Source organism: Scyliorhinus canicula, chromosome 7 (assembly GCF_902713615.1).
Source record: "Scyliorhinus canicula chromosome 7, sScyCan1.1, whole genome shotgun sequence".
NCBI classification, from domain to species: domain Eukaryota; kingdom Metazoa; phylum Chordata; class Chondrichthyes; order Carcharhiniformes; family Scyliorhinidae; genus Scyliorhinus; species Scyliorhinus canicula.
In genome coordinates, this window is record NC_052152.1 from 11,826,515 (window position 1) to 11,847,055 (window position 20,541).

The window sequence follows — 20,541 nt, forward strand, 5'->3', positions numbered from 1 at the left end:
GCCGGGAAGGGGGAGTGCCGGGGAGGGGTGTGCCGGGAGGTGGAGTGCCAGGGAGGGAGAGTGCCAGGGAGGGGGAGTGTCGGGGGGGGGGGTGCCGGGGAGGGGTGTGCCGGGAGGTGGAGTGCCGGGGAGGGAGAGTGCCAGAGAGGGGGAGTGCCGGGGGGGGGGGGGGGGGGTGCCGGGGAGGTGGAGTGCCGGGGAGGGGGAGTGCCGGGGAGGGGGAGTGCCGGGGAGGGGGAGTGCCGGGGAGGGGGAGTGTCGGGGAGGGGTGTGCCGGGAGGTGGAGTGCCAGGGAGGTGGAGTGCCAGGGAGGGGGAGTGCCGGGGAGGGGGAGTGCCGGGGAGGGGGAGTGCCGGGGAGGGGGAGTGCCGGGGAGGGGGAGTGCCGTGGAGGGGGAGTGCCGGGGAGGGGGAGTGCCGGGGAGGGGAGGGGGAGTGCCGGGGAGGGGAGGGGGAGTGCCGGGGAGGGGGAGTGCCGGGGAGGGGGAGTGCCCGGGAGGGGGAGTGTCGGGGAGGGGTGTGCCGGGAGGTGGAGTGCCAGGGAGGGGGAGTGCTGGGGAGGGGGTGTGCCGGGGAGATGGAGTGCCGGGGAGGGGGAGTGCCGGGGAGGGGGGTGCTGGGAGGTGGAGTGCCGGGGAGGGGGTGTGCCGGGGAGGGGGTGTGTCGGGGAGATGGAGTGCCGGGGAGGGGGAGTGCCGGGGAGGGGGGTGCTGGGAGGTGGAGTGCTGGGGAGGGGGTGTGCCGGGGAGATGGAGTGCCGGGGAGGGGGAGTGCCGGGGAGGGGGGTGCTGGGAGGTGGAGTGCCGGGGAGGGGGTGTGCCGGGGAGGGGGTGTGTCGGGGAGATGGAGTGCCGGGGAGGGGGAGTGCCGGGGAGGGGGGTGCTGGGAGGTGGAGTGCCGGGGACGGGGAGTGCCGGGGAGGGGGAGTGCTGGGGAGGGGGAGTGCCGTGGACGGGGAGTGCCGGGGAGGGGGGGGGATTTGCCTGGCCTGGTGCCAGTTGGCAACAGTCGCGACCATGCAGCCCATGGCACCTGGCTGCGGGGGGGGGGGGGGGGTATGGGCAATGGTGACATGCCATCTACCCTCCCTACCTCCAGTAGACCGTTATGTTTGGGCATCACCCAGTGACGTTGGCCGCCATGGCGGGATCCGCTCTTCTACATGTTGGCTGTGGGAGCTGGAGCAGGAACATGCCAGGGAGGCGGCACAGGCTGCCGCAGAGGAGCGAGCCGCAGAGAGGCAGGTGGCAGCCGCCCAGGCTGGAGAGCCGCCCACCCGACAGGACAAGGTGGAAGAGCACGAGGAGGAGATGGTGGTGCCTCCAGTACCCGTCGGAGAGTGTCGGCCGCATCGTTGTGGTCTGCTGCATCCTGCACAACATAGCCCAGCAGAGGGGCAATGTGCTGGAGGCAGAGGAGGTGGATGGGATGAGCAACATGACAACGGGCACGCCTGCCCAGATGAGGAGGATGGGGGCAATGTATAGGACAGATGGGCTGGACGTGGACAGGAGGCTGCCCACTGTTACCAGCTGGGCCAACGGGCACGGAACAGGTTGATAGACACACGGTTCACAGACTAGGGGGCTGTGGGAATCGCCGAGTATGGGCACTGACAATACAGTACGACACCAGCCCACCACCCTCACCCCACCTCCCACCAACCGCCCTCACACTGCCCACCGCCAACCACCCTCACCCCGCCCACCACCCTCACCCAACCCACCACCAACCACACTCACCGCGCCCACCACCGCATCACCTGCATGCACACCACCCCTCCATGGCACATCCACCTGCGGTATGGCGGGCCGGGCTCACACGGTCGCCAGTGGAAGCATGTCTATTGAAGGCCATGGAGGATGATGACAACCCGCTCTGCGATGAGCTCTGGGCTCTACATCGTTGTACAATGTCTGACCCATGGCCACAGTATCACCCTCCACCTGGACCGTCCCTGCATGCGGCCTTGATACTGCAGCGCACGTTCCGTTGTCCGCCAGGGGGGATGGCGAGGGTGACCCGGGACACACACACATTAATATGATGCCGACGTCCTCTCACCCCTCACACACATGCTGCTATTCACTTCACACCCCACCCCCGCACGCATCAGAGTACAGAAGCACCCCTGACCCATGGAGAGGCCCGGGGGCCATCGGGCATCCCAGCACCACCTCCTCCCTCAGGGTGCCCGATGGCCCCCAGGCCTCTCCATGGGTCAGGAGTGCGAATTGATCCAGCACCTGATGCCCCCCCCCCCCCCCCCCCCCCCCCCCCCCCCCGGCACCTGGTGCTGCCAGTCCTGGAGTCCCGCCCTGGTATCAACAAGGGTCTGCAAGTTTGCAGCCATGGAGCTCAGGGAGTTGGCCATCCCTTTCTGTGTCTGGGCGATGCCAGCCAGCACCTGGGCAATGGCACCGATGCCCTCAGCGATGGCCGGCTGAGACGGGGCCATGGCCTGCTGAGACGGGGCCATGGCCTGCCGAGACTGGGCCACGGCGTTGAGCGCCTCTGCGATCAGCAGCTGGCTCTGGCTCATGGCTGTCTGTGAGAGGGCAGCCATGTCCTGGGCCACAGACGCCGCCTGCACAGAAAGCCCCAGGCCTTGCATACTGCTACTCACGTCTGACACCATCGTCCCCATTGCCTCCACCGCGGACGCCACCCGTGTGGTGTCGGCCTGGGTGGCACGCATGGCCGGCACCACTTTCTGATCCTGGACGCGGGTGCACTCCTCCACCTGCGTCTGCAGCTGCTGCAAGCCGGCCATCACCCCCTTCGATCATCCCTCGGTCTGTGACTGCATCGGGTCTATGGGTGGGTGTCGTAACTCCAGGAACCCAGGACCCGTCTGGGCAACAGATGGTTTCTGGGGCCAGGCTGCCCTCCGACCGTCCGGCCCCCTCGGCTGCTCCTACCTCCACCTGCTGTACCGGGACGGCTGTGTTGTGCGCACCAGTTAGTGGACCAGAAGCCTCATCGCTAAAGTGCCCAACCGAGGTGAGTGTCTCAGCGATGGTGGAGGGATTAGGAGATAGCAGTGGCGTAATGTCGTGCTCCTCATCCGACCAGAAGTCCAGGGTCCCCTGGAATGGTGTGTCGTGTCCGTCCGTCCCCTGTGGGTGCTTGTCCTGGGGGGTTGCGTCCTGTGTGTGGGTGTCCTGTGTGTGGGTGTCCTGTTCGTCAGTGTCCTGTGCGCAGTGTCCTGGGTGGGTGTGTCGTGGGTGGGTGTGTCCTGTGTGTGGGTGTCCTGTGTGTGGGTGTCCTGTGTGTGGGTGTCCTGTGTGTGGGTGTCCTGTGCGTCAGTGTCCTGTGTGTGGGTGTCCTGTGCGTCAGTGTCCTGTGTGTGGGTGTCCTGTGCGTCAGTATCCTGTGCGTCAGTGTCCTGTGTGTCAGTGTCCTGGGTTGACTGGGACGGGGACTTGTTGCTGTGGCTGCCCTACGGGTCGCTGGGTGTGGCCCTCCGATGTCGCCGCACTGGCACTAGTTGGGGACGGCGTCCACCTGATGCTCCGGGTCTATCCCTGGCTCATGGGCGCCCTGGTACTGGGTGGGAGCATCGTATGCCTGACGGGCTGGGTCTATCCCTGTCTTGTGGGCACCCTGGCACGTCCTTGGGGCAGTCGGCATCCGCAGGGACAGTGGGTTGATGTTTGGTCCTGCAATACACAATACAGCATGCCTGGTTAGACACACAGACAGGGATGGGGAAAGGGGGAGGAAAGGGGGGGGCGGGAAGGAGGGGGGGAAAGGGGGTAAATGGGGGGGGAGAAAGGGGGAAAAGGGGGAGGTAGTGGGGTGTCTCACTTGGTGATGCGCCCCCGACATCTGCATCCGCAACCTCCCAGCCGCCTGGAAGGTCCAGGACCCTCTCTTCATGAACGGTGAGGGGGCGCAATTCAGGTGGACCTCTTCGGTCCCCTCACGCTCCCGGTTGTTATGTGCATGCTTTTCCTGTGGGGGGGGGGGGGGGGGGGAAGGGGGGTGTGGGGGGGGGGGAGGGTGACAGGGATAAAGGGCGACAGTGTTAGGCGGACATATGCATGCAGACCAGCGGTTGTGTGTATGTTGGCAGAGGTTCACAACCCATCCTGCCAGTGCAGCCTGCATGGGTGGGTGCAGCCATGTCGGATTCAGGTAGGCCCTGACTAGGTCGTTGACCTTCTTGTGACACTGGATCCCTGTCCTGGCTGTTACGGTGGCGTCTTTTGTGCTGCGACGCCACGCGGTGTCAATGACATCCCGCCGATTGCGGGAGAATCCCGTCCAATGTTCTTCTTCTGGTTTGTGATTCCAGAAGAAGATGTGTCCGCCGCCTTGTTCTTTTAGCTGGCCATCTCCTGCCAGTTGTGTCTCACTCAGGGCAGTGATGTTAATGTTGTGGTGCCAGAGATCCCTGGCAATGCTGGTGGTACGACATGCAGGTCTGTTGCTGTTGAGGTTGTCCATCAGGGCCCTGATATTCCAGATCCAGAAATTCATTTGGACGGATGCGGTGAGGTTGGGGTGAAAGATGACTGTGGGTGGATTCTTTTCATGTGGGGTGACCAGTTTGCATTCATTGATCCTGCTACCAGGGGGGTTTGGAGAATCGCGATTATATCAGCACCCACCGATCCTGATTTATGGATTCTCCACCCCATCGGAAAACGTGCTTCGGTTGTCCTGGGACTGGGAATTCACCTTCCCCCTGAGTATTTCCAGCATTTTCTGTTTTTATTTCCCATTTCCAACAGCTGCGGTATTTTGCTTTTATTTTATTGCAAATTGCAGATTTGATTCAGTGTTGTGAAGGTTTTGTTTTGATTAAAACTTTGGCTGGATGATGGGTGATGAGGACGGTGCCCTTTGATGGATGCTGAAATGCTTTGGTGATGTCCATGGAATGAGGCTTTGGGTTGTCTTACCAAAGTGTTAGCGCAAACACAATTTATTAAGTTGAGACCGCTCTGCATCGCAATAACCTCCCCGCGTTGCAAATCCTCACCCCCATCCCCTCAGTGGCTGCTTGTGGATAGGGTGTGTCTTTTGTCTTGCCTTGTGTCATGTAAAGAGTCTGGAGCCTTTCCAAAAACATTTGCCACGTAGTGGCATCGACAGCCGAGTACTCACCACTTGCCTCCGCACCGATATCTTCATTATTGTGCAGCCAGGTTACCATAGGTGCAGGGGAACTGTCCACTTCGCATATCACTATAGCATCTTCCCCCTCTCTGAACTCCTGGGGAGACCTGATTTCGTGAAAGGTGAGCTTTTCTGTGGACAGAACAGAGTAAGAATAGAGCAAATGAGTTTTCCAAAGACCCCACAATCATATCCTCGCTGTTGGAAAATCCCTCCCTGTCGCCTCTCTCTGCAATAGCACTGACAGAAAAACAGAGGTTCCATGTTAATTGACCTGTAATCAAATCAACATACTTGAGACACCACCTTAGACATTCAAAATGCAGTATTGGTGGCAATAATTTCAATAGCTTGCATTTATATTTCACTTTAATGGGCAGGATTCTCCGGCCATTCACTGGCAGCAGAATTCCCTAGTCTCACCAGCAGTGCAGCCCCGCCCACGGGCATCCGGGTGCCAAGGGATGGATTCAATGGAAAATCCCATTGACAAGCTGCGGAAATGGAGAATCCCACCGCCAGGGAACGGCACGCCAAGTTCTCCGTCCTCACCAGCAGTGAATCCCAGTGGAGAATCTTAGCCAACGGTATAAACTGTCCAGTGATACAATTTCCGCCCAGTTCTGCTGTTTATTCTCGTGCAAATTGTCCGAAAGCAGTGCGAACGATTGCCGAATTGTAAATGCCAATTACATTCTGCTCAAAGCTCCGAAGAAACCTGATACTTTACCCTAATATAACTGGCAGACGGTTGTGTATATTTTTCCAGAAGTCATTATTTTAAATCGATTGCTCACCAGTCGTGAGTTGGCGCTGTGATTAAAAATGCTAAAACCATTGTCAGCTGCACTAATCAAACTGTACACTATTACCACACAGCAAGTACATTTTAACACTACATTTTCCTAAAAAGGAAAGACATTTTCGAGCTGCACAATTGTGCTGGTTGATGGCCGGTCACTTTGTGTGGAAATGTGAGGGAAAGAAAAGTTAGCAACGTGGTAGAATTTTGCTGCAATTTTCCCCAGATTACAACGGTTTTCAAAAGTGGAAACTATCACCTCGCCATACTTGTGACAACAGTTAATCTTTCAATTTCACACATAGTTTACTTCTAAGAATTTACAGCAACACAGGCAGACAGTAAAATAATTTTTACTCTTGCACAACCTGAGAGCCACAAAGTTATTTTTCCTTATATTCTCAAAGTGAAAATCTGACAAGTGTCTCTATCTGCGCAAAAAGAGTTTTTCACGGGTACCTGAGCCGTATTCATAGTATTTTGAGATGACAGGAGTCACCGCAGCCTCTTTTGATTGGCTATTGCGCAAGAAGGTGAGCTTATCCATCAAACACCTGCAAAATATGATTCTACTCCTTTTACGCTTGCCAATTTACACCTCTCCTCTCTAGAAGGCACTGATTCTTGGCAGGGCTAATAGATTTTCTTCAAGGCTGAGCACAGACAGTTAGCCTGACACGAAAGGTGGCACGATGGCACAGTGGTTAGCACTGTTGCTTCACAGCTCCAGGGACCCCGGGTTCAATTCCCAGCTTGGGTCACTGTCTGTGCGTAGTCTGCAGCTTCTCCCCGTGTCTGCGTGGGTTTCCTCCGGGTGCTCCGGTGTCTTCCCACAAGTCCCCAAAAAGATGTGATTGTCAGGTGAAATGGCCATTCTGAATTCTCCCCGAGTGTACCCGAACAGGCGCCGGAGTGTGGCGACGAGGGCATTTTCACACTGACTTAATTGCAGCGTTAATGTAAGCCTACTTGTGACGATAATAAAGATTATTAAAGGTACATGTAGGTGGGATTACCAGCAGGGGTCATTGGATGGTGACCAGGGATATGGGAGGGTTGTGAGACTAACTGTCATGGCCCAACCCTTTCATCGAATTGTCAAGGGAGTGTCCCTTTAAGAAATGTTTTTGTTTTATTACATGGCTTCAGTGATGTCATTGTATGGGTGGAGCTGGGCTGTGGCCCGGGGAGTTGGTTTTACTTTCGGTTTGAGTTTGAACTGGTTTTGTTCTGCACAAGTTGAACAAATGTTTTTCTCCACCTTCAATTTAAAAGCTATTTCTAGACTGCTCGATAACTTGAAAAGAGATAACAGCTTTCCGGAAGGAATTCAACCTGCTGTTTGAGAAGGGAAACAGCGTATCAATACCAAGTCATATGCTGGGCCACATCTTTGAAAAGTGGTTTCTGGTTTATGGGATCTTGTTGTTAAATTGGAACAGTTAAAGGGGGTAATTTATTACGGGTGATACTAGATTACTGTAGCTGTGTGGGGTATTTATGTTGGTAGTTGATAAAAATGCTGACTGTGTGTTGATTAAAAAGGTTAACTAAATTTGTACAATAAAGCTTGTTTTTGATTAAAACTGCTTAAGGCCTCTGTTGAATAACCTCTGAAAGGCAGACCCTTGTCCTCGTTGTAACCAAAATAGATAAACAGTTGTAGGTCAAGGGAACTCCATGATATACTTTGCAGTTTTCTAAATCCTGGCCTATAACAGAATAAAAGTCAAGTAACTGAACACGGACCACACGACACTGGGTGGCGTCTCGAGCCTTTAAACAAATGTGAAAATAGCAAATTACTGTGGGTGCTGGAATCTGAAACGAAATGGAAAATGCTGGAAAATCTCAGCAAGTCTGGCAGCATCGATAGGGAGAGAAAAGAGCTGACATTTCGAGTCCAATGACTCTTTGTCAAAGCTTTGACAAAGAATCATCGGACTCGAAACGTTAGCTCTTTTCTCTCCCTACAGATGCTGCCAGACTTGCTGAGATTTTCCAGCATTTTCCCTTTCGAAACAAATGTGAAGTTCGGTGATAAACATGTATCGATGGAACTGGCCCTATTTACTGCTCCACACCCTGCCATACCCGCCCCTCACCATCCTCACATTCTCAGAGTGAGGGCCTCACCCAGGCTGAGTATCAGCAAAGCTTCGATTTACCAGCTGGAGTATTGCGTGAAGAAAGTCTTTCGAGGTGGCAGGAGGCAATGGGACTACCGCACAAGAAATGTTAAAGTTTAGGTCAGGTTATTTGGTCCCTTTAGCCTTTAGCTGTCCGCCTGACACCTCAATAACCCAAACATGATGTTACTGGTGATGGAGCATGTGTCAATATTAACATCCAGAGGGGAATTGGAGGAATGCTTGAAGTGAAAATGAAACTCGGTCCAAGATCGCAAGAAACTGCAGAGTGTTGCCTGTACAGTCTGCCTTTCTCCACGGGGTTTTCAACCGACTCACTGCCGAGTGTGGTGAACTCAGCCCAACGTATCACACAAACTTGCCACCCCCACATTGATTCTGTATACACCTCCCGCTGCCTCAGGAAGGCAGACAGCATTATCAGAGACCCCTCCCACCCAGGCTCTGCCCTCTTCCAGACCTTTCCATCAGGCAGAAGGTACAGAATTCTGAAGACCCGCACATCCAGACATAGGAACAGCCTCTTCCCCACAGCTACCAGACTCCTCAGCGACTCCCCCTCGGACTGATCTGTTCCCTGTAAGAACACTGGGCGGGATTCTCTCAGCCCATGGCGGGCCGGGCGCGAATTGCGCAATGCCACACCGAAGTTGGTCCACAGATTCTCCGAGTGGAGTGGAATAAGTGGAGAATTGACGCCGGCGCGGTTGGCGCGCCGCCGATTGGGGGCCGCTCTACATTGGCTCCCCCCCCCCCCCCACTGATTCTCCACCCGGGATGGGCTGAGTGGCCGCAAAAGAAAATTCAAGTGCCACCAGTGCCGTCCATGTGTGCTCTTTCCTGGCGGGACCTTGGCGTGCATTCTTTTGGGGGCGGCCCAGTCCGAACCTCCGCTGTGGCCTGGCCCGCGATCGTGGCCGACCAATTGGTGGGCCGGCCTCTCGGGCCGGGGGCCTCTTTTGCTCTGCGTCAGCCCCTGTAGCCCTATGCCATGATGCATTGGGGCCGGCGCGGACAAGGAAGCCACCGCGCATGCACGCAACCGCGCTGGTCACAGTGCGCATGCGTGCATCGGCGCCGGTTGCAGCGTGCATGCAAATACCCACGTCGCCCATTTGACATCGGTATCGGCAGCTGGAGCGGCATGGGGCACTCCAGTGTCGTGCTGGCGACCTGTAGGGCTCAGAATAGCTGCTCCTGGGGGCCTGTTGATGCCATCATAAAACGCGCCAGCATTTACAACGGCGTAAACACTTAGCCTCAGGATAAGAGAATCCTGCCCACTATTCACAGCACCCTGTGGCTGCTCCTGCTCATGTATTTGCTTTGTGCGGCCCTTGTTCCGGACTGTAACCAATCACTTTGTCGATGTACCATTTGTCAATGTTCTCTGTTGATTATTCTTTTTGTCTACTATGTACGTACTGTGTACGTTCCCTCGGCCACAATAAAATACTTTTCACTGTACTTCGGTACATGTGACAATAAATCAAATCATTATCATTAAAGGGCTGTTTGGAAAGAGCAAAGGAATGGGATTGATTGGATAACTTGAGCTAGCATGGGGGACAATGGGTCGAGTGGGGCGATGCATCATTTTATTATTCCGAATTGCCTGTACAGTCTGCTTTTCGTTCAACTGGCGCTCAGTAATAGCAGTTACTTAAGGGTTAACTTCCCTCTACTTGCTATCAGTGGGACTGCTTACCCAGGAAGCTACCTTTGCTGCTAAATATCTTTCAGTGTTGCAATTAACTAAAGCACATTCTTTCCCTTTTTATCTGTAAGAAAGTACATGTCCGCGTGCTTATAAGGGGCTGCTTCGCCTGTCCACAAAAGCTGCAACAAATGTTAACTTGTAGCGGCAGATTACAGTGATTAGAATGATGAAAAGCCTCATATAATTAGTGAATTATCATTGAAATCGTGAAGTGTGTGGTTATTTCTGGAACTTCCATTATCCAGTTGGACAATAAAAGTGATTATTTCAAATACACATTCCTCCTGCTCACACAACCGGCACAACACCCAGGGGCATCAATTTAACCCTTCCTTATGTATTCCAGTGTGATGTATCATCAATTCACTGCAAGACAATGAGAACGAGTGAACATAGGCTTTATTATCCAAGAACTTGCCTGCCTGTGACTGCTGTAACGATGAGCGCTGCCCACAGGTGGCAGGTCTATATACCGCCCCGGGGGGGGGGGGGGGGGGGGGGGGGAGCCAGAGGCGGAGCCCACCAGGGTTCCAGTACCATACATGGAAGGAGATCATATTACCATTTCCTGGCCATAGGCCACGGTACTATACAGACGACTTATATTATGGTGAGTACATTCACCCCCTGTTAATAATGAAGTCCAGCGGGGTGAAGTGGGGTCATCATATGTTCAGTCTGTCTGGAGGCCAGATTGTTCTTTTGGACCTCCTCAGCTCTGGGGGTGCGGTGGGTACGGGCGCTGTAGTTGTTGACTCCGAGAACGTGTTGTCTGGAGCTTCGGTCCGGCGTGTTGTCGACGGTTGAGGGGTGGGGGTAGGCAGGGGAGTGATGGATGGCGGCAGTGTAGGTGCGGGACAGTACAGGAGCCCCGGGGGGGGGGCGTAAGGGATTTGGGGGGTGGCGGTAGGCGGTGGGGAGGGGGCTGTGTTGACATGGGAACCAGCGGGCGCCAGATCCTGGAGGGAGACCGTATCTTGATGTCCGTCTTGGTGCACGACGTAGGCATATTGAGGGTTGACGTGCAGCAGCTGGACCCTCTCGACCAAGGGGTTGGTCTTATGGCTCCTCGTATGCTTCCGGAGAAGGGCAGGTCCCGGAGTTGTCAGCCAGGATGGAAGCAAGACCCCGGAGATGGACTTCTTAGGGAAGACAAACAAACGGTCGTGAAGGGTCTCGTTCGTGGCTGTGCAGAGGAGCGATCTAATGGAGTGGACCACGTCGGGAAGGACCTTCTGCCAGCGGGGAATCTGGAGACTTCTAGACCGAAGGGCAAGAAGAACGGCCTTCCTTACCGTTGCGTTCTCCCTCTCCACCTGCCCGTTTCCCTGCGGGTTGTAGCTCGTAGTCCTGCTCGAGGCGATGCCCTTACCGAGCAGGTACTGACGCAGCTCATCGCTCATGAAAGAGGTGCCCTGGTCACTGTGGACGTATGCAGGGAAACCGAACAGGGTGAAAATGCTGTGCTGGGGAAGCGGGAGTACTCGTCAATGATGGTCAGGAAGTATATATTACAGTTGGTGGAAGGGAGGGGCCCTTTGAAGTCGATACTGAAGCGCTCAAAGGGCTGGGAGGCCTTTACCAGGTGTGCCTTGTCTGGCTGGTAGAATTGCGGTTTGCACTCTGCGCAGACTTGGCAATCCCTGGTCATGGCCCTAACCTCCTCGGTGGAGTCGGGCAGATTGCGAGCCTTAATAAAGTGGATAAGCCGAGTGACCCCCCGGGTGACAGAGGTAATTGTGAATAGCCCGAAGTCGGTCATCTTGCGTGCTGGTGCATGTGCCGCGGGACAGGGCATCTGAGGGCTCGTTGAGCTCCCCAAGATGATACTTGATATCGTAAGTATAGGTGGAGAGTTCGATCCTCCACCTCAAGATTGTGTCGATTTTAATTGTGCTCCGTTGTGCGATTTCGAACATAAAGTCTACTGACCATTGGTCGGTGACGAGGGTGAACCTCCTACCGGCTAGATAGTGCCTCCAATGCCGCACAGCTTCCACAATGGCTTGCGCTTCCTTCTCGATAGAGGAGTGTCGAATCTCAGAGGCGTGGAGGGTTCTAGAAAAGAAGGCTACTGGCCTGTCCGCCTGGTTGAGGGTGGCAGCCAGGGCAACATCTGACACATCGCTCTCTACCTGGAAGGGGATGGACTCGTCCACCGCCTGCATCGCGGCCTTAGTGATATCGGCCTTGATGCGGCTGAAGGCCAAGCGGGCCTCAGCCATCAGGGGGAATATAGTGGCTTTGATAAGTGGGCGGGGCTTTGTCCGCATAGATGGGTACCCACTGGGTGTAACAGGAGAATAGTCCCAGGCAGCGTTTGAGGGCCTTGAGACTATGGAGAAGGGGAAGTTCCATGAGGGGGCGCATACGGTCGGGGTCGGGCCCTAGGACCCCGTTTTCCATGACATAGCCGAGGCTGGCAGGCCGGATTGTGCGGAAAACGCACTTCTCCTTGTTATATGTGAGCTTGAGGGATTGTGCGGTCTGGAGGAACCTCTGAAGTTTGGCGTTGTGGTCCTGCTGATCATGGCCGCGGATGGTAACATTGTCCAAGTACGGGTATGTAGCCTGCAGCCCATACTGGTCCACCATTCGGTCCATCGTTCTCTGGAAGACCGAGACCCCATTAGTGACGCCGAAGGGGACCCTGAGGAAGAGGAAGAGTCGGCCGGCTGCGTCAAAAGCAGTGTAGTGGCGATCTTCCGGGCGGATCGGGAGCTGGTGGTAGGCAGATTTTACATCTACCGTGGAGAACACTCGGTCCTGTGCGACCTGGTTGACCATCTCCGATATAGAACATAGAACATAGAACAGTACAGCACAGAACAGGCCCTTCGGCCCTCGATGTTGTGCCAAGCAGTGATCACCCTACTCAAACCCACGTATCCACCCTATACCCGTAACCCAACAACCCCCAACTTACTTTTTAGGACACTACGAGCAATTTAGCATGACCAATCCACCTAACCCGCACATCTTTGGACTGTGGGAGGAAACCGGAGCACCCGGAGGAAACCCACGCACACACGGGGAGGACGTGCAGACTCCGCACAGACAGTGACCCAGCCGGGAACCGAACCTGGGACCCTGGAGCTGTGAAGCATTTATGCTAACCACCATGCTACCGTGCTGCCCTTATGCGGGGGAAGGGTACGCATCAAGTTGCGTGAACCGGTTTATGGTCTGGCTGTAGTCCACAACCATCCGATTCTTTTCCCCGGTACTGACAACCACCACTTGTGCTCTCCAGGGGCTGTTGGTGGCCTCGATGACCCCTCTCCCTCAAGAGTCGTTGGACCTCCGCCTTGATAAAAATCATGTCTTGTGCACTGTACCGCCTGCTCCTGGTGGCGATGGGCTTACAGTTGGGGATGAGGTTCGCAAAGAGCGAAGGGGGGGTGACCTTAAGGGCTGCGAGGCTACATACGGTGAGAGGAGGTAGGGGTCCATCGCACTTTAGGGTCAGGCTTCGATGACTGCATTGGAAGTCGAGTCCAAGCAGTAGGGGGGTGCAGAGGTGAGGGAGGACATACAGTTTAAAATGGACATACCCGGTGCCCTGTATCACGAGGTTCGCGACACAGTACCCCCAGGATCTGTACCGAATGGGATACGGAGGCAAGGGAGATTGTCTGGGATGCGGGGTAGATGTGGAGGGAGCAGCGCCTTACCGTGTCGGGATGGACGAAGCTCTCTGTGCTCCTGGAGTCGAACAGACAGGGGGTCTCGCGCCCATTGACCCGGACGGCCATCATCAAATTCTTCAGATGTTTTTGCCGCGATTGGTCGAGGGTGACTGCGCCGAGCTGCGGGTAGTCTGCGTGGTCGGAAGTATCAGGGTCACAAGATGGCGGCCCCAACGAGTCGCACGTGTCGGGCTGAGTTGAAGATGGCACCCGAGAAGGCTGCCCCCATCGATCGCACAGGTCGGTTGGTGTTGAAGATGGCGGCCAATGTAGCCGCCCTCATGGGTTGCACGTGTCGGGCTGAGTTAAACATGGTGCCCCTCACGAGCTGCACAAGGCGGATGATGCGTCTGACGGGGGTGGTACCGGCAGGCACGCAGCCACATAGTGGGGTCTGTGGGCCTGTGAGTCCGTGGATCGGGCCTGGTAAGCTTTTGACTTCGAGGCTTTGGATCGGGCCAGACAGACTCTGGCAAAATGTCCCTTTTTGCCACAATCGCTGCATGTCACGGTGCAGGCTGGGCAATGCTGCCGGGGGTGTTGGCCCTGACTGCAGAATTAGCAAGGCGGTCCCCCGGGCTGAACGGGCAGCCGCGCAGCACAGGCCTGGGACGTAGTCGGGTCTGGTGCAGACCGCGTCTGTGGTGCCCACAAGGGGTTCGCTGGGTCAGCTGGGAACACGCTGAGGCTCTGGTAGGCCACCTCTAACAAGGTGGCTAGTTTCACTGTGTCCTGTAGATCAATGGCCCAGTTTTCCAGCAGTCACTGCCGGATGTAGTTCGACCTGACCCCAGCCACGTAGGTGTCCCGGATCATCAGCTTCATGTGCTCATTGGCTTTCACATCCTTGTAGTTGCAGTTACGGGCGAGTAGTGTCATGTTCTCTAGATACTCGGCCAGCGAATCCGTTGGCACGTTGACGGCGGGTAGTGAAGAGGTGCTGCGCGAACACTTCATTCACGGGCTTCACGAACTGTCTCTTTAGAATCGCGACCGCCGCATCGTACGTGACTGCGTCCTCAATCAGACCCGAGATTCGGTGGCTCACCCGGGCGTGGAGGAGGTGCAACTTGAGGGCGCGGAGGGAGGCTTTTCAGAGGAGTTAAGGTAGGCCTCAAAACAGCGGAGCCAGTGGGAGAAGATTTCCTTAGCTTCTGTTGCACGTGCGGCGAGTTCCAGTTTATCAGGCTTCAGAGCGGTTTCCATTGTGACGTCTTTGAATAATAAATTAATGTACCATCAATTTACTACAAGACGATGAGAACGAGTGAACATAGGCTTTATTATCCAACAACTTGCCTGCCTGTGACTGCTGTAACAATGAGCGTTGCCCACAGGCGGCAGGTCTATATACTGCCCCGGGGGGGGGGGGGGGTGGAGCCAGAGGCGGAGCCCACCAGGGTTCCAGTACAATACATGGAAGAAGATCATTTTACCACTCCCTGGCCAAAGGTCACAGTACTATACAGACAACTTATATTATGGTGAATACATTTACCACACAGTGCTACAGTTATTGCTTTTTAGGGTGAAATATCCCATCTGGAAGATCCCAGAACACTTCAATATACATTTCAGCTTGACTGTGCAGTCAAACATTAGCTAGAAAGTCACAGTATCGGAGTAATTGCACATTTCCATTGACACACATCCTTTCATCCATTTGACTATCCATCAGGCTGCGTGCCTGTCTCATTCCAGCTCTATCTGTCTGCCTGTCTTTCGAGCTGTGTGTCTATCTTGCTTCGTGTCTGACTCGCTGGGTGTCGGTCTGTATGTCTGTCTAGCTGTATGTCTGTCTAGCTGTATGTCTATCTAGCTGTATGTCTGCCCAGCAGTGTGTCTGACTTGCTGTGTGTTTGTCTAGCTGTGTGTCTGTCCTGCTGTGTGTCTGTCTTGCTGTGTGTCTTTCTAGATGTGTGCCTGTCTGTTTGTATGTCTCACTGTCTCGCTGTGCATCTGTCTTGCTGTATGTCTGTCTGTGTACCTTTCTAGCTGTGTTTCTGTCTGTGCGTCTATCTTGCTGTGCGTCTATGTGTGTTTTCCTAGCTGTGTGTCTGTCTTGCTGTGTTTGTGTTTGTCTTGCTGTGTGTCTTTTTGGCATTGTGCCTGTCTGGGTGTCCGTCTCGCTGTGAGTCTGTCTCGCAGTACGTCTGTCTCGCTGTACGTCTGTCTCGCTGTGAGTCTGTCTCGCTGTGAGTTTGCCACGCTGTGTGTCTGTCTCGCTGTACGTCTGTCTCGCTGTGAGTCTGTCTCGCTGTACGTCTGTCTAGCTGTGAGTCTGTCTCGCTGTACGTCTGTCTCGCTGTGAGTCTGTCTCGCTGTACGTCTGTCTCGCTGTGAGTCTGTCTCGCTGTGAGTCTGTCTCGCTGTGAGTCTGTCTCGCTGTACGTCTGTCTCGCTGTGAGTCTGTCTCGCTGTACGTCTGTCTCGCTGTGAGTCTGTCTCGCTGTGAGTCTGTCTCGCTGTACGTCTGTCTCGCTGTGAGTCTGTCTCGCTGTACGTCTGTCTCGCTGTGAGTCTGTCTCGCTGTGAGTCTGTCTCGCTGTACGTCTGTCTCGCTGTGAGTCTGTCTCGCTGTACATCTGTCTCGCTGTGCGTCTGTCTCGCAGTACGTCTGTCTCGCTGTACGTCTGTCTCGCTGTACGTCTGTCTCGCTGTGAGTCTGTCTCGCTGTGAGTCTGTCTCGCTGTGCGTCTGTCTCGCTGTACGTCTGTCTCGCTGTACGTCTGTCTCGCTGTACATCTGTCTCGCTGTGAGTCTGTCTCGCTGTGAGTCTGTCTCGCTGTACGTCTGTCTCGCTGTACGTCTGTCTCGCTGTACGTCTGTCTCGCTGTTCCATCTCGCTGTGCCACCATCTGTCCATCTCCAAAATCTCTGAATCTCTTTCTTGTTGCATCTGTTTTTGGTGCAGAGCGAACCCACTTTGCAGCAATGTTGCTGTCGTGATATTCGAGGCCCTTTAATCTTTCTGTGAGGATGATTGTGCAAGCATTGAATGGAGTGTTTTGCCTATTGCTGTAGACCATGGCACATACCCACAGTGATCGCAGTGCAAATAACAAATTAGTCACCACGTTCTACATAGATTCAGTCCAAAAAGATTACAGCGTTGTGGTCAAAATAACCAATCCCGTGTCCCAGTTGGGGATAAATAGTTCAAAAATTAAAATAAAATAAAAGTTCTAAATATAAAATAGTTCTTATTCTTGGGCAGCACGGTAGCATAGTGGTTGGCACAATTCTTTCACAGCTCCAGAGTTCCAACTCCGATTCACGGCTTGGGCCACTGTCTGTGCGGAGTCTGCACGTTCTCCCCGTGTCTGCGTGGGTTTCCCCCGGGTGCTCCGGTTTCCTCCCACAGTCTAAAGATGTGCGGGTTAGGTGGATTGGCCATGATAAATAGCCCTTAGTGTCCAAAAGGGTTAAGTGGGTGTTGCGGGGATGGGGTAGATACGTGGGCTTGAGAAGGGTGCTCTTTGTAAGGGCCGGTGCAGACTCGATGGGCCAAATGGCCTCCATCTGCACTGTAAATTCTATGATCTATGAAAATTCAGGTGTTGGGTTTGAATGCTGACTTGAACCAAGGTGACTTTGGGAAAGTTGGGGTGATGAGGGTTCCTGTTGCAAACACATTTTCCCAGAAGGTTAGCTGATTTGGTCGGGTCACCACAACAAGGACAAATCTGCACACATTCAAATGACCAAATTACCACTGGGTATCCTTGCATTGGCACAATCTCACCCGCTGACAGAGAATCCAGCCCATTACATTTTATAACACCCAGGCTTACTCACTGTAAATCTCCACCAGGATCGTAGCTTCCTGAGACTTTCCATTGACGTCTGTCACCTGACACTGATAGATCCCAGCATCTTCCTCGTTAGCATTGTAGATGGTTAGCCGCGATCGTATCCCCTCCGCCTGTACGACCACCCTCTCGTTGGAGATCACCTTCTCACCATCAGGACTGTACCATTCTATACTGACAGGTTCCCCTATAGCTGGAGGAGAAGACAAGACGTAATGCAAAGGATTGTACATAATAAACTGGGAGGCCTAGTAAATTAGAGCCATTTCCATTTACATCACAGAGGGTAGCAGCGGCATACTGGCATTGGCACTGGACGAGTAACCCAGAGATCCAGGGTACTGTCTGGGGACCCAGGTTCGAATCTCACTTCGGCCAATGATGAAATTTGAATTCAATAAAATTCTGGAATTAAAAGATGACCATGAAACTATTGTCGATTGTCGTAAAAACCCATCAGGTTGTCGAATGTCCTTTTGGGAAGGAAATCTACCGTCCTTACCTAGTCTGGCCTACATGTGATTGCAGACCCACAGCACTGTGGTTGTCTCTTACAAGCCCTTGATGGACATAAATGTTGGACCCAGCCAGCGATGACCACATCCCATTGAGTCCAAGCTGGCTCTCCCAAGAAGCAATCCACTCGGTCCCATTCAGCTGCTCTATCCCCATAGCCCTACAGGTTTATTTCCATCAAGTTGCCCATCCGATTTCCTTTCCATTGCTCATCTCTGCTTCCATCACCCTCGCAGGCAACGAGTTCCAGAAGAAAACTGTTTTCTCATTTTATAATCCAGGATGAAAAACTCATAGTGGTAACAGTTAGAACCCCGTCTCCCATCCATTGACTCTGTCTACACCTCCCGCTGCCTTGGGAAAGCGGATAGCATTATCAAAGAACCATTCCAGCTGGCTTTCTCACTCTTCCAACTCCTTCCATTGGGCAGGCTATCCAAAAGTCTGAGAACTGGCACCAACAGATTCAAAAACAACGGGCGCAATTCTCCGCACTCACGACGGTGCGGAGAATAGCAGGGGTCGTAAATTTTTACGGCCACGCTAGTCCGACGCCCTCCCACTATTCTCCCCCCCCCCCCACGCCCAACTCCCGACACGAATCGCTGCCGCCGTTTTTTTACGACCAGCAGCGATTCTCAGCTGGCCGATGGGCCGAAGTCCAAGCCCTTTATGGCCGTTTTTACGAACGGCAAACACACCTGGTCTGGCCGTTCGTAAAAACGGCCGTAAAGTCCCGATCTTGGCAACCATGGCACCGATTCGCACGGCAGTACCTTGGCCATGCCAAGGGTGCCATAGGCCCGCGATCGGTGGGCACCGATTGCGGGCAGCGGGTACTAACCCCGCGCACTCTTTGTCCTTCCGCCGCCCCGCTGTATCAATTCGCGGGGCGGCTGAGGGGCATCCCGGCCCGCGCATGCGCGGGTTTCGCGAAAATGCGCGATGACGTCATCCGCGCATGCGCGGGTTGGAGTCTTCCAATCTGCGCATGCGCGGCTGACGTCATGTGACGCGTCAGCCGGCACAAACTCTGGCAAGCGGGCTTAACGAAATTCGTTAAGCCCGCGATGCCGGAGTTCACGGCCGCGGCATACTAGCCCCGACCGGGGACCAGAATCGGTTCCCGGTCGGGGAGGGGGAGGCTGGCGTCAAACCCGCCCGGTTTTGACGCCAGCCTTACGATTTCTCCCTGTCTGGGAGAATCGCGCCCAACATCTTTCCTGCTGTTACCAGACTCCTAAGTGACCCTATTGTCGACTGATCTGGTCTCTTCAGACATCTTCTCCACTACACTCCTGTATGCTTCACCCGATGCTGTGTCTATGTATTTACATTGTGTGTTTTATGTACATTGTGTATTTTATATTTGCCCTATGCATTTTCTTTTCATGTACAGAATGATCTGTCTGAGCTGTACACAGAATAAGGGCAGCTTGGTAGCACAGTGGTCAGCACTGTTGTTTCACAGCGCCAGGGACCCGGGTTCGATTCCCGGCTTGTGCCACTGACTGTGCGGAGTCTGCACGTTCTCCCGTGTCTGCATGGGTTTCCTCCAGGTGCTCCGGTTTCATCCCACATTCCCAAGATATGCGGGTTAGGTGGATTGGTCACGCTAAATTGCCCTGTAGTGTCCAAAGATTAGATGGGGTTACTGGGTTACAGGCATTGTTGAAGGCATGGGCTTAGGTAGGGTGCTCTTTCAGGGGCCAGTGTGGACTCAATGGGCTGAATGGCCTCTTTCTGAACAGTTACAGGGATTGTTGAAGACGTGGGCTTAGATAGGGTGCTCTTTCAGGGGTCAGTGTGGACTCAATGGGCTGAATGGCCTCTTTCTGCACTGTAAATTCTATGATTCTAAGAATATTTTTCACTGTACCTCGGTACACTTGACAACAAACAAATCCAATCCAATCCAATAGAAGCATCTTAAGTGAAATTAACAAAGGCTGGCTTGATCGATTTCTTACTGGCATGGTAACCTGTGCTTCTGGCGCTGGAGCAGTAACTTGGGTGTTTTGCAGTGATGTCCCTCTAATTAATGAAACTGAATTCATTCATTTGTGTGCTGGCACCGAGAAATGAACTTGGCAACGCTTATGAAATCAAATCTTTATAAGATGGTTATGTCTCAAGCGATCTTTTTTAATTTAAGGTAAATTGGAATATTGCTGAGAAGAGAGCAAAGTTGCTGAAGCTTTTCATCTTGTACTCAACAGGACAAATCCAAGAATGCCAAATTTCAAAAGATCACAAAAATTTGTACTACAGGAGATAGAGGTCCTGATTGGTTGGCATGTTGATTCTGCTGGACCGAAGCATTGCCATGGGGAAAACAATGGGGAACTGTAGATTTTAGGGCCGGGATTCTCCGAGCCTCCAAGCCAAAATTGCGCTCGGTGCGGGTGTGGTGATTGGGGCGTCAGACCCACAATCGGGTTCAATGCCGGGACGCGAACCTCTGGCGGTGGAGAATTGGCGGCATTTGCGCGCGTGCGGTCAATGCGCCGCCGGTCGGGGGCCATTGAAAGTGGCCCCCATGCCGGTTCTCTGCGGTCGACTAGCCGAGTTCCCGCCGGAGTGGTTCACGTGTGGTTCCACTCGGCGGGAGCTCGGTGTCGCGGCTGCGGTGGCCGTCCTGGTGGGGGACGGGGGGATCAGTCTCCGGGGGTGGGGGGGGGCCTCCACGACGGGCAGGCCCGTGTTCGGGGGCCACCGATCGGGTC

At 54.3% G+C, this 20,541-nt stretch overlaps 1 protein-coding gene across 1 annotated transcript in view; it reads right to left on the bottom strand.

The window, feature by feature from the left end:
* ncam2 (neural cell adhesion molecule 2) overlaps positions 1-20,541 on the bottom strand; it is a 1,376,879-nt gene that overhangs the window by 258,197 nt on the left and 1,098,141 nt on the right. The window contains exons 3-4 of the mRNA XM_038801391.1: positions 17,286-17,492; positions 5,115-5,258 (exon numbers count right to left, since the gene is read on the bottom strand). Coding sequence (XP_038657319.1) covers positions 5,115-5,258; positions 17,286-17,492 — 351 coding nt within the window. The remainder of the gene's footprint in view (positions 1-5,114; positions 5,259-17,285; positions 17,493-20,541) is intronic.